Source organism: Tachypleus tridentatus, chromosome 7 (assembly GCF_004210375.1).
Source record: "Tachypleus tridentatus isolate NWPU-2018 chromosome 7, ASM421037v1, whole genome shotgun sequence".
Taxonomy (NCBI): Eukaryota; Metazoa; Arthropoda; class Merostomata; order Xiphosura; family Limulidae; genus Tachypleus; species Tachypleus tridentatus.
Window position 1 is genome coordinate 9,142,532 of NC_134831.1, and position 14,804 is coordinate 9,157,335.

Consider the following 14,804-nt stretch of genomic DNA (forward strand, 5'->3'; position numbering starts at 1 on the left):
ATATGCTCTTCAGAGTAAAACCATAAAACACGAAAACATGAATAACACGATAAACAAATCTAAATACATACTTCACATTTTAATATCGTTAAAAGAATAGTTATTCAGACACACACACCGAATATTGTTTTTCAAATTATCTTTACGTTCTGTATAAACATATATAAAAATACATATATATATATATATATATATACAAGTAAATAATGTAGTATAATTTTTGTTAAATTTCGCGCTACGCTAATCGAAAACAGTCTCTAATTTTGTAGAGATAAGACAGCAAGTCAACATCGCCCACTGCTAACTCGTGAGGTACTGTGATCGAATAGTGGAAGTGACCGTCATTCCACATCCTTAAAGTGATAATAATATATGTATTTTTTTTTTCAAAATTCAAACCCCCGGATAATAACCAGCCACCTCTTAATTTATGATATAAAATGCTTCAAAATTAATGACAAAAATTTTCGTCATAAAAACTTTCAAAAACCTGGATTATCTGAGAAAGTGTGTGTGTGTGTGTGTGTGTGTGTTGTTTAAACACAATCACATTGGACTATCTGTTGTGTCCACTGCGGGGAATCGAATCTCACATTTTAGAGTTGAAGGTCCTTAGACTTACTGTCGTTCCACAGGTGGTTCTGAGAAAGAAACAAACATATTTAAAACAAAATTACACAAAATAAATGACTAACTTACAGATATAGCGGCTGATGAAATTCCCAGGATAGTCTGACAAACTTCAATGGTAAGTACAAAATTGGTCGTTTTTACTTTTAGAGAAAAGGAAAATTTTAAAACCTCAAACTTCAGCTTCTCGTTCAAGTTTTAACTTAGCCTAATAGTTAAGTCGCCGCCTCAAATTACGGGTCATACATTCGAATCCCTCACCGAACATGCCTGTCCGTAAAGAGTTGAAGGTATCTTCCTTCCCACTAGTTCATCACTTCTAAATGAAGAATAGATAGCAGAGATAACACTGGTGTAACTGTACGCAAAATTAAAACTTTTCTTTCATAAAAACTTCAAGTTTTAATTAAGAAACGATGTTAAATTTCTGAAGTTTCTATAATTCATGAGAACGTAGGGGAAGCTTCAATTCTGATATTACCAGTTTTTGTTTTTTTATGTTCGGTAACGTTGGAGTCCATAAGTGTTGGTGAATTTTATATTTTTCGTGCTACAAAATTCGGTGTAAAAATGATCAAAATATACGTAGAAGATCGTTCAGAAAATGCTAAAGATTTGACAAAACATTTAATTTATTATATGTGACTAATTGTTTATAAAGCACCCTGTAACCAATAAAATCGTGGATCGAGAAGCCGTGTGGTTCATGGATTGGTAAAAAGTTAGGGGGATTAGGCCCACTTCGGTATTTCTAAAACTAAAGATAGCGTTTTCAAAACGTGATGTTTTTACCTCTGTACAGAGCTAAGCTGTAAACTGTTCAACGTAAAATTTTCTTCGAGACAAACTTCACAGGAATAAGTTCTTCGTTCGTGCATTATTTTAATCTACAGCCAAAAATACAACTACAACAAAAACAAAATTCATATAATTACATGCAAACAACCAAAAATTTCATAATGCACTAAAGAAAAACCAAGTAGACACAGACATCTAATCAATAAGCCAACAACTTTCTTCCAATGAAGAAACGAACCTACTGCCCTTCAATAGTTACTTTTGAACTAGTCTCTACGTTTGGGCGTCACGCACTGGGTGTTTGAGATACTTCTGGTAAATTTTCGAAACTTTATTTTTTTTGTCCATGAACCACTTCATCTTTGTTATGGGAGAGCGATATCATCAAATCTGTCGTAGAGTTCTTCGTGACGACAGCCACCCGCGTGACAGCTCATTAACGGATACCAGGCCAGTGAACAAACAAACAACTTTCAATTGAAAGAACAAAAAAAATATAAAAGAAAATTGACTGAAGAAGAAAAAATATTTGCGTTGGCCGAACTCAATTATGGATAGTAACACACATGAATATCGATTTTCACGTAACAGACTATTTGTTTTTCTGATGTTAGCTTCAGTTTCAAAAGAAATGAACTATATGTGTGTTTGTTTGTTTGTTTTTGAATTTCGCGCAAAGCTACTCGAGGGCTATCTGCGCTAGCCGTCTCTAATTTTGCAGTGTAAGACTAGAGGGAAGGCAGCTAGTCATCACCACCCACCGCCAACTCTTGGGCTACTCTTTTACCAACGAATAGTGGGATTAACCGTCACATTATAACGCCCCAACGGCTAAAAGGACGAGCATGTTTGGCGCGACGGGGATGCGAACCCGCGACCCTCAGATTACGAGTCCCACGTCTTAACCCACCTGGCCATGCCGGGCCCTATATGTGTGTGTTTTCTTATAGCAAAGCCACAATGGGCTATCTGTTGAGCCCACCGAGGGGAATCGTACTCCTGATTTTAGCGTTGTAAATCCGTAGACTTAACGCTGTACTAGCGGGAGACAGTGATCTATATACTCACATATATTGCTCGTTCTAGACTGATCAGTAAATAATTAAAGATGAGAAGTAAAATACACTTTGGTAAAACATTAAATTTTATATTTTAGAAAGAAAAGGATTTGTGCGTTCGGTTTGTGTTTTCTTAGAGCAAAGCCACATCAGGCTATCTGCTGAACCCACCGAGGGAAATCGAAATCCTAATTTTAGCGTTGTAAATCCGGAGACATACAGCTGTACTAGCAGAGTGCATTGTGCGTTCGGAGAAAAAATTCTTAAAAATTCATTGATCGTGCACGAAACTAAGTTTATTCTTCCTGCACAGGAAACTAAGGGCTTAACGTTCTAGAAGAAAGTATACATATTGACACAAGAAAACATTGAAAGTGTTTATCACACTGTTGGTAAAAGTGTCACAGATGATTGTTATAAACACAAAACACCATAATTCGTGACTCAGTAATACTTGTTTATAGCACACAATACTTTAGAAATATTTTTTCTGTATCTATGGAAAACGACTAACTGGTATTTGGTCATATTAAGAATTAGGCTTAGCTGTATTTTCTACGACAAAACATACATGTGTATAGCGATGGCAAACGATCAATTATTCCAGTTTTATTTTTGAACTTTCATCGAATATTTCTCGTGTTTAAGCTTCTATTTTCTTCTTTGATTATACAAGGAGAATTAAAATCCCAAGAGTGTATTACTGATAATGTTTAATAAGAAAATGTAGCAATAGACTAACATGGAACGCTTATCTAGCTTTATCTATTATACCATCGTTAGATTTTATATTCCAGACACTACTTTTGTTAGATTAAAGGTTGTGTTATATACGAAGAGTGAACATGACATCACACAGTTCTGAAGGTATTAATTTACTTTTTTTTTTATATTAAAGTTTTCAGAAAGTAAAGGTTAGTTTTACGCAACAAAAGCCCTTCAACCAATTAAACACTTATTGCGAAAACAAGTAAAATGTAATTATTAACGAAAAATCAACTTCTAATCGTGCAATTGTTTGTTTTTAAATTAACTTCATATTGAAGTTCGGATTAACAACAGTTACTCGTCGAACTAATCCTTTTCTCATATAAAATAATAACATTTTTCATTTCAGTAAACTGGATACAAAATAACATATTGCACTTATTGTCACGTTTCAAAAAGTTGATGAAATTTAGATATAATGAGTGATGGCTAAACAAACGTCAAAACGGCCCTTATTCCTCGAATCAACACAGAATGTTGCTACTCGTTATTAATGGAAAAGAAGTCAGTCATCAGTAAATCCCCAGACCTTGCCAGAGATCTCTTTATCTTACCCACAGACAAACAACTGAAGTTAGTCCTCACAAACTTAACATCATGAAGTTTGTGGATAGAGTCTTCGGATAGCGTAAAAGAAAAGGTGGGAACATTACAAATAAAGGTTCCTTAAATAAAAATTATACTGTTGTTAATTGTATATCTATGTTGTTGTTGTTTTTGCCCCTAATTCTTCAGTGACTATAGTGTCTAGAACAGTGGTTCTTACGATATTCTTGTCTGCAATGCTACTACAGAACAATGGACCCTATACCAATTGTACATTTTTATCTACAGTGTTACTCCTGGAGTAATGGTTCTTACGATATTCTTGTCTACAATATTACTTCTAGAACAGTGGTTCTTAACCTTGTTGAAGGTACTGAACCTCGGAAGTTTCGTACTTGCATTCACTGAACCCTTCGTAATTGGAAAAATAAAATATGATATTTTCAAATTCAAAACATAAGTAGATATTTTATTAGTGCACAAAACCAACAAAACATGAATTTCACACAAAAACAAAAACATGACTCAATGAATATTTACTGCAAATCAATGTGACTTTTGCTGTTGCCTTTCAGAGACAAGTTCAGAAATGCGTAGCTTCACCTTGGCAAGTGCCATTCTCATATCATTTTCGCAACAAAGTCTGTTCCTTTTCTTCGTTTTTATGTCTACCATCCTCGAAAAGGATTGCTCGCAAAGATACGTTGTATCTTTCGATGATGTTGAATCCACCGCCCTGCATCTGTTGATTGAGATGATTGAGAGCATTGAAGATATCGGCCATGTACGGCAAAATGAGAATGAACTCAGATTTTTCGAAGCAATCTGCATGACAATGTTGGTGCTTTCGCAAAAACAGGGCGAATTACACACGCATGGCAAAAACACGATTCAGCACCTTTCCCTGGGATAAACAATGAACGTTAGAATGGTACAGAAGTACCTCAAATTCAGAGCCAATTTCATTACACAGGTCTTTGAAGATGCGGTGCTTCAGGGCACTATTTCGCAGAAAGTTCACACATTCCACTGCAATTTTTAATACTTCTGCCAGTTTCGAAGGCAAGATTTTTGTTACCAACGCATGCCTGTGCAGAATACAGTGCGTTACAGTGATGTGTGGTGTATCGGCTTTCACCAGTGCACCAAAACCAGAGTTTCGTCCCAGCATGACTGGAGCTCCGTTTGAACAAACTGCATAAACCATATCCCACTCAAGATCATTGTCTCTGAAGAAGTTATCCGCAAGTTTCTTCACGTCGGCTGCCTTAGTTGTTGTTGTAAGAGGCTTACAAAATAAAAAAATCTTCTTTTATCTCGTCGTTCTTCACATAGCGCACGAATACAACAAGCTGGCTTAGACTGGAAACGTTGGTGGTCTCGTCGAGTTGAAGGATGAATTTTGCTGCGCTTGAAATCAGATCTGCAACGACTTGAGCCAAAATGTCATCGCTCATGTCATCTATTTTACTGCTGATGGTGTCATTTGAAAGAGGAATTTGGGATAACTTATTTTCAGCAGCTTTTCCCAGCATGATGTTCGCGATTTTCAACGCAGCTGGTTTTACAAGTGTTTCACCAATGGTGTGTGGTTTGCTCTGCTTTGCGATCAAGTACGCAACTTCTTACGATGCTGTGAGGATCGGTTTGTCGATGGGTGCAAAGCTGAGAACAGGCAAAGTAGCCTTTTCATCGAACCTGGCTCTTTTTACCTTGAATTAAGCAAGCGTTGTGTTCTTGTATTTCCCATCTCCATGCAGCTTTAGGGAGTGTCATCTTAGTTTTACCAGTGGTAGACTAGAATTGCTCAACTTGGCATTGCAAATCATGCATTGAGGACGCTGACTCCCATCATGTTACGTTATACACGTGAATCCATATTGTACTTATTCGTTCGACCACTTTCTGTTTTTGCTCGACATAGTTAGTATGAAGGGATTGAAAGATTAGGAAAAAATCACAAATGATGCACGATTACTACAGTCACAAGTAGACTGATAAGCGCACGAAGTTCCCTGCAGCACAGATATCAAGACCAAGTGATGTGACGTGATCAGCCGTAGCCAATGATGGCCAAGTGGAGCATGACGTCACGAATCATACGATGGGGTGAACGGAACGGACACACACACAGTGTGTGTATCTTGACTTCCGCGGAACTCCTGAGACTGACTCACCGAACCCCTAGGGTTCGATTGAACCCAGGTTAAGAACCACTGTTCTAGAAGTACTTAAAAATTTACAAGCAGAAATCTATATCTGATACAATGACATTTTGAACAGTGTTACAAGATGAAGCCCCAAAGGTTTTATATTCAATAGTAACTTAACCAATGTTCGGTTATTTTTAAAAATAGGCATATTTCACGAGATACCCTTACCATTACTTTTAACAGCTATTTAAACCTATTTTGAATCTCAATTCTTCTATAATAACATACGTTCGTTGTCGTAAAGCAAATTTGTGTGTAATGGACCAAAGTACAACCTTGCCACGTTTCAAGTCAATAGGCCGAGATATAACGGAATATCGATCGATTAAAAATTGTTTGGAAAATAATTAAAGAATAACGAAAGAAAATGAAACATAAAAAACAGTAACACGTGTCAGGTCATATATCTCTAGGTTACACATAGGATTACCCTGTATATACAATAACCTTCCTCAATAGAACGAGGAATTGTCAAAACATGTAGTTTCTGTGAAGCTGTAGATCGTTTTCATTAAATAAATAAATAAAAATGGCTGAAATCAAAAGTTGTCTACATTATTTATTGATTTCAGTGTGAATTAAAGTTTGATTTGGTTTCTTTTTAGTTTCGCGCAAGCTCTCCCTAATTAAATAGAGATGGACTACTTACTCAAAACCATATGCTTGAGCTACTCTTTTTTCAACGGATAGTCGGATTGACTCACGACTTATGGGGATTCAAACCCGCAGCTTACAGGTTGAAACCCCTTCACACTGAAATGTTGGAAGGTGGCATTTTTGAATAAAAATAGCTTAGTATAAAGTCCACGATAATCTCAAACTCTATTAAACGTTATCATAAAACCATATTACATTCAGCAAAAATTGTTTTTATTTTTATAAACATCTTATCGTTTACTTCAAGCTTCAACTAATGTAAAACATTGTATCTACACACATCCGTTTCTTTTACAGGCATGCCAATAACATTTATGAAAAAAAAAGAAAAAGGTATATAGCTTGGCGCCAGAGGCCCCACAGCGCGACGCAGCCGCGCCTAACTAGGGGGGTCCGGGGGCATGCGCCCCCGTGAAATTAAAAAAAAAATGGATGCTATTTGGTGTTATTTGGTGCAATCTGGGACATAAATTCTTTATGTTTTTTGACATTGCAATGTTGGAAAAGTACACAATATATATCATATAAAATAACAAAAAGAAATTAAAAGACTAAATCAAACTAATAAAACCTATAACTTTCATTTACAGTTTTTAGCAGATTGATTTATTCTTTTAATTTGCATTCATTTTTTAGAAGATATATCAAAATATCTAAAATTAACAAATAAAATAAAAAGTAAATAAATGAAATTTAAGATTGTTTGTTTACTATTTATTCAGTTTATTTTTTTTCTAAATCAAAATATATAAGTAATATGAGATAATAAAGCCAAAATAACTCAGTAAATATTTCAAATACAAATAATTTCATTATTATCCTTTTTGTCATCAATAACATCATCATCATCAACTACTGGTATGCTGTCAATTAAATGTTTTACAGTCATTGCCAATAACGACTTCTCTGCTGCATATATTCCATACAATTTTCAAATCACATAAAATTACTCTTTTGACTAATCATGACTACCAACAGTTCAAATTTTTCATCTATGCAATCTTGTCATTATACTACTGGTACCTTAATGTCAGTGAATTTTCCATTCTTTCACAAATTGACAATACAAACTAAAACAGCATATGAAGGAAAGCTATGACATGGCTTAAAAATTCAACTACTGATATGGTTCAATATTAAACTACTGATATCAGTGATATGCCTCAGAAATTAAATTTTGTACAGTCACTGACATCAACAACTACTGCTCTGCTGCATGTTCCCATTAAAATTTCAAATTACTTAAAATTACTCTACATGACTACCTACAGTAAAACTTGTTCATCTATACAATCTTGTCAGTAAATTACTGGTACCTCAATATCAGTATATTTTTCATTCTTTCACAATACAAACTGAAACAGCAAATCAAGGAAAGCTTTGGCATTGCTTCAAAATAAAATTAATGATATGCTTTAAAATAAACCACTGGCACTGTATGCTGCAGATAATAATAAAATGTTTTTCAGTCACTGATATCAACTTCTGCTCTGCTGCATAAATTACAGTCAAATTTCAAATCACTTAATTTCCTTTAATCAATCTTGGCTACTTTCCTCTTTTTCGAGACAAGGGTTTCCAGTGCTCTCTTCCGAGCTTTTGTTCTCTCCTTCTCTGAATGGGCAGCTCTCTGTGCCTCTGCGGCTTTCTGGACTTTTTCTTTAGCCAAGGTGGCTGGGCCAGGTTTCACAGAACCATAGGCCTCAAGCCTTTCTGCCCTTTTCTTCTGATTCTCCCTCAACTTTGAGGTATACTTTGAAGCTGCTGATCTAACGTCCTTACACATTCTCTTGTCTACAGGATCAAAATGAACATCTTTCCTTTTAAACATTTCAATCGCTGTTGTTTCTTTGGAGCGTAGAGAATATTTTATCGTCTGGTATGCACACGATACCAGACCACGAGACCTGCAACGAGACGACACGAGACTGCCTCCAAGATGGCGGTCAGATTTTTTTTTTTTTGCAATAAACATTGAAAAAATACGATTTCTCCTCAAAAACCACCTACCCGGCCCCCAAATCGCTCATATTTTCTCCTCGAATTTACACGAATCTCGTGGGTGATCGTTGGCCGTTTGAAAACCGCGGAAATCCGCGTTTCAGCGGAAAAATGGCACGCATGCTTTTAGATCACAACATCTAATTCAACTTGCTTTTACCATAGTTATGGAAATTTTGTTTTTCTGCTTATCAAATTTATGGTTTTAAGAAAACATGAACTGATTGTGTGTTTTTTTTATAATTATAAATACAAGAGTTTGGGAAAATAAATAACACTGGTACATTTGTACATTTTTTTCTTTAAAATCGAGAGAGGACTCAGTAAAGCGCATACGTTCGCCAAGCAAGTTGAACATTTATGTGTATGTTATGAACAGAAACGGAACATTTTGGGAAAACAATTAGAAATATTATTTTACATTTGTCCGCCATATTTGTCAAAATACGATCACTTTCGACAGACTTATATAGTAAATATTGTGAGGAAAATTGTTGCTTTTGTTAACAGATCGGGAGGTTCGTAACCTTAATCTTTGCCCTTATCCTCCAAAAATTAAACACTTCTAAATGGGACCATGCTCCAAATATAAACCAATTTTCGCTTTAATCCACTCAGTCATTTTGAGAATCATGCTAGCAAACACACACACATACACATGAGAAAATATAGACCCTCCTGCTCCCTCTGGGGTATATTTTTACTGTATCTATCTCGTTGGGCAAATGCCATAAAATATAAAGACTCATAGATCTATGTAGCCGAAAAGGAAAGCTAGTGCCATCGGTAATTTGTGTGTTCATGTAAATGTAAACATTATTATAAGATATAACATTAAGTTTTAATATAACTAAACGAGGAAAAGCAGTACATGAAAATGCTTTCTGTGTTCTTAGTGAGCGGATTTATTTTGAGACGTTTCGGTCTTAGACCCATTTCAGACAAAGGACAAAATACAACTGGCTTGGAAGAAGAGTCAGTTGAAAGTAGAACACAACACAAGATACACAGATGTGGCACGTGACAGGTCGATAATACGTAAATAAAACATCATTAGCGAAGTACGGAACAAAAAATGCTTAGACACACATAGAAATATGAATATTTATATTTGATAGAAATGTTTTTATTTTGAGTGTTTTATGGCAAGAGTAACATATAAATATAAATTTTATCTATAATGAACAACCACCTTTTATTTAATATCATTTATAAAGACAATTTTGTTACAACTTTTTTTTCTGGATAATAAATTTCAGTGTTGAATTATATTATTTAATTTTTTATACTAAAATCGTCTACAGAGATCTAGGTTATTTTGACTTCAATCAGAGTTGTACTACACACAGCACAGCATCCTATATATCTTATCATATATGAGAAAACCTGCGTTCGATTCAACCAACAGCTAACTCAATTTTTAACGTAACGGAAATAAAAAGCGAAAAGAAGACATGCAAAGGTTAGAATGGCTTACGGGAGCAACATAATATACATACAGAATACAATCATAAGCCTTCACGGTTAACAGAGTTAACATAAGATCTTAGTTAATCCACGGTTACAATAAATTAGCTTCAATTACCTAATTATAAATAAGCTTTCGTAGCTGTTTCTAAAATATTATATTTCACATTTCGTGTCATAACTAAAATTACTTTTCAATGACTATTCTCATGAGGCTTTCGTTCGTCAAAATTTATATTTATTCTTAAAACTTAAATTTAATGTGACGTATTTAATTAAAATAGAAGGAAAAAGCCGTAGCACGAAAATTTTGGTATTGTTTACGGACAAAATATATTACTTGCTTTATTACTAGGTCAGACTTTAATGTGACGTATAATTCACAATGATCTCAAATCAGCTCATCTGTCCACACATGTAACACCAGTATAGCATTGGAAGTAAATATAAGACACTGGGTAAATAGGAACTTAATTTCCTAGATGTGACGTATGTTTTCAGTTGTCCCACCATCGACATTTCATTGCAATTACATAAAAAAATTATAGCTATCTTTGTATCGTAGTAACGTAAGTATTCTTCTAGCTGGTCCTTTGAAGATTTTTTACTCTGTGTGATGTTGATATGGTTCATATTTAGCTACTGGACAGTGCTTGACCAGAACCTTTAAATAACTTTTTTTATAAAGTCCATTTTACATAAACAATTTCAATACAACTTAATCCTTTCACTTCCACAGTAGGATATCTGCTCTATCCACCATAGGGAATCGAATCCTGGATTATAACGTTATAAGTCTGTTGCCTTACTGCTGTCCCATCAGGGGAACTCTTATCATAAGAATTGTTGTGTGTTTTCTTCTACAATTCACAACACTAGCCGTTTTATTAAGGTCAAAACCAAGTGATGTTTTATCATTATTTATAGCAGCTACCATGTCATCGGAATGGTTTCATGATAACTGAAACCAAAAAGAAGACATTCAAGTACTAAGTTGAATAAAGTTTCGTACAAAATTACCTTAAGGTAATTCCGGAATTTCAGTTGTGTTGTAAGAAAAGACACATACACTATGGAGGCATGCAACTTTGGAAAACATTTATGCCATATTTTTTTGTATTTTATATGATGTGGTTGTATTTACGAAATTCTTGTACAGGAAGTTTTGTATATTTTAAACTGTGCAATGACATCAAACCATCTGATGTACAACAACAGAATAAAGGTTCTATTGACATCAGAGTTTTGTTATTTAACTTTTAAAGGTAAAATATAATTCTGGAACAACTACTTTTCTAACAATATCTATTTTTATTGCAGAGAAATTCTTAAAACATAACGTGTGCCATAATTGATGTGATTCGCTAAAATATATGGTGGCTTTTACAGTTATTGAAGCAATCCCACAAAACCTGCTTCAACATTAATGTAATGGCGCCTTTCCAACAGACTGATCCACATTTTCTTACATCAGCATTCTGTTTTAATAACATGACGTATGTAACGGAGCATACTCTTAAACTTGTATCTAGTAATAGGTTTTCAATATCCTTTCTTAAAATATTCGAGACATGGTTGAATATTTTACGATACCAAATATGTCTGAATTTGTTGCTTTTAAGAAAAAATAAGGAAATTAAAAAACATGCATCATCATCTCCAAAACGCCATTTTGTTGAATTCCAAAGCAAAAGAAAATGAATTACACTATATCACAATAACGGTTTAAATCACGTAATTCTTTACTGGCCAATGAAAGGTTTCTTAAGAGTTCAGTAATAAACTGAACCTTGTCAATGTCGCTTCCCATTTCTCCTTGTACTAGAATTAATCAGTGAGATTAGCTTATTTATATTATTAGTTCGTAAACTACAAATCTTTGAATGTACCCTTATTAGGTAGAACACTGTGTGTAATAGTAATGTATAAGTAATACCACCTCATAATAAACCACACTACTCACAAATGTTAATGTTTCAGGGCTGTTTTAGTATTTTAATAGTGTAGAAAATATTTTTTATAAAAAAATAATCATAAGATAAGATGAAGATTTTAATTGAATAATTTGCTTAAAGCAAAACGTAATTAAATATGTTTCAGTTTTGGTTTTTAAATATAAAATGTAAACATTTAGCAATCATCGTCCACAAGTTGTTCTTCCAGTGGCTTAGTGGTAAATCATAGGAATTATAATGCTAAGATTCTGGTTTTGATACCTGCGAAGATAAGACTACTGTATAGCTGAAAATAAATAAAAAGAAATTTAAAATTATTAACTTAATTTGTAAAACATTAACTCCTTTCTTACTACTTTTCTCTGGTAAGATGTGGTTCACCTAACACAGGAGACTAAGTAGTTTTTAACATACACCCATTTTAAATTCGTGACTTCTTTATGGTCACTATGAAGTTAACTACGATATTTTAACAGTAAAAAAGTACCTCGACTCTTGTGATTTTATATTGAAACACTTTTCAATACAAAGCTTTAAAGTTGCTAGCACCTCTATGCGATCAGTATTGTTAGCAATGGAATTATATGCCAGCCTGATCAGTGAAGGGTACTTCCACGTCAGTAAAGGGTACTTCCACGATCTGGTCAATAGTTGCGAAAACTTGAGCATTGTCATGGTATTAAACCACGTGCTTAATGTGCCAGAAAGGTATGTAGACTAAAAAAAATATTTTTTTCTTCTGAACAACGGTTATTTGGAGATCAGTAATTTGTTATGGGTGTAATTACCTGTGTCAATGTATCAAAGTAAACTTCGTGTTTAAAATATTTACGGGTAATTAAATCCACTCGCTGTTCCAACATCAAATACACAAAGGACAGACCACAAAATACTTATCAGTAAAACAAAACGTTTGTATCACAACATAAATCCAATGATTTTGCTTTTGTATAATAACAATTGAAGCACCGTTATAAATAGTTACATTTGTCATAATACATTAGTATCAGGGATTTACTGTTTTCATCCAGTGTAACAAATTCTAACAGCAGGAATGTCAAGTAACTCTGTTACCTAAAGTATATTTTGTAACAAATACTGAACTAAATGTATAAAATACATAATTTATAGTGGAATCTGATAGAATAAAAAATTAGTTTGTAATCAGCTGCTTTATTTTTCTAATATAATACGTAAGGTTGTAGATACTAGACATTCTCTACACATAACCTCAAGTTATTTAAAGGATATGTGTAGCATCACAATGGCTCAGAGATGTCAAAATGTTATGTCTTTCGAATCTTTTCACTGGCATAATGTTTTATCTGTAAAAATAAAAACCACATAAAGTCTGAAGTCCATTATGAAAATACTACTAATAATATCTTGTAAGAAGAAACCTAATTTGAAACACTTTTCCAAGTTATATGTGAAAAACAGTAGTTTTGTGTGTGCGTGTTGTGTGGTAATGTTTCTTATGTAAAAACTTTCAAAACGGTAAAATGAGACAGAATTATGACAGACGGACACAAAACACGATATCACTTCAGTGTTCGCCTAATGACTGCAGATACACCTTGGTGGATTTACGTGTCGTTATATATTCTTTGTAGTACAATGTTAACAAGTCACCATAACTGATATTTTACAATGAGTACTGTTTGTTTGCAATGTTAACAAGTCACCATAATGAGTACTGTTTGTTTGCTAGTCGTTCTTATTAGAATTACGTCAGTGTCTGGGAAGTTTATATACAGAGTTAGTTAATGAAAATAGAGGAATAATATAATAACCTTATTTTATTGTAATTAGAAAAAACATCCGATGGAATCTAATGACAAAAATCTAATTTTTGTTTAGTAAAAATTAACAGATGTCTGTGTGCTTCAAAACTATCGCCAGTTGGTGTGCATTTATTTATTTAAACTCGTAAACATGTTAACCATGCTAATTGTTCCGTTTGATAAAAAAACAACTTTAAATTCACGATTATCAAGTAAAATTAAATATAATTGAAGTAAATGTACGTTATTTATAGCGTAGTTGACACAGCGTATATTTTTCTTGTTATTCCTTGTGCTTTTATAATATTCTAATTTAGAACTACTTTTAGTCGGAAACATCAAACACACAGTAGTTCAGTCTACAGCTATTTTGAGCTCTGTGTTACACTGATATATCACTTTGCTTTGACCAGGTTGGCAACAAAAGGTGATTTTTGTTCAGCATGAAATAATGTGAAGCCAGAAACACCAGGCCAGGCATGGCCAGGTGGTTAAGGCACGCGACTCGTAATCTGAGGGTCGCGGGTTCGAATCCCCGTCACACCAAACATGCTCGCCCTTTCAGCTGTAAGGGCGTTATAAAGTGACGGACAATCCCACTATTCGTTGGTAAAAGAGTAGCCCAAGAGTTTTTAGTGGGTGGTGATGACAAGTTGCCTTCCATCTAGACTTGCACTACTGTATTAGGGACGGCTAGCGCAGATAGCCCTCGAGTAGTTTTCCGCGAAATTCAAAACAAGCCAAACCAGAAATAGCATGTAGTTCTGAATCTTTCAATGATTAAGACATAGCCTATAACATTATCATATCATTTAATTGTGAAACCTTAGCTTTTCGACTGGGGACACAAAGATATTTAAACAAGGTAGAAGCCGTCTTCAGCAAGTATAATTTTATTTTTCTAATAGGGTGACTGGCCTATGGAAT

The 14,804-nt window shown here is 34.2% G+C and overlaps 1 protein-coding gene across 1 annotated transcript in view; it reads right to left on the reverse strand.

The window, feature by feature from the left end:
* Positions 1 to 290: 290 nt before the first annotated feature.
* Positions 291 to 14,804, reverse strand: part of LOC143255065 (uncharacterized) — a 155,481-nt gene continuing 140,967 nt past the window's right edge. The window contains exon 3 of the mRNA XM_076510114.1: positions 291 to 641. Within this exon, the coding sequence (XP_076366229.1) occupies positions 619 to 641 (23 nt within the window). The 3' untranslated portion in view covers positions 291 to 618. The remainder of the gene's footprint in view (positions 642 to 14,804) is intronic.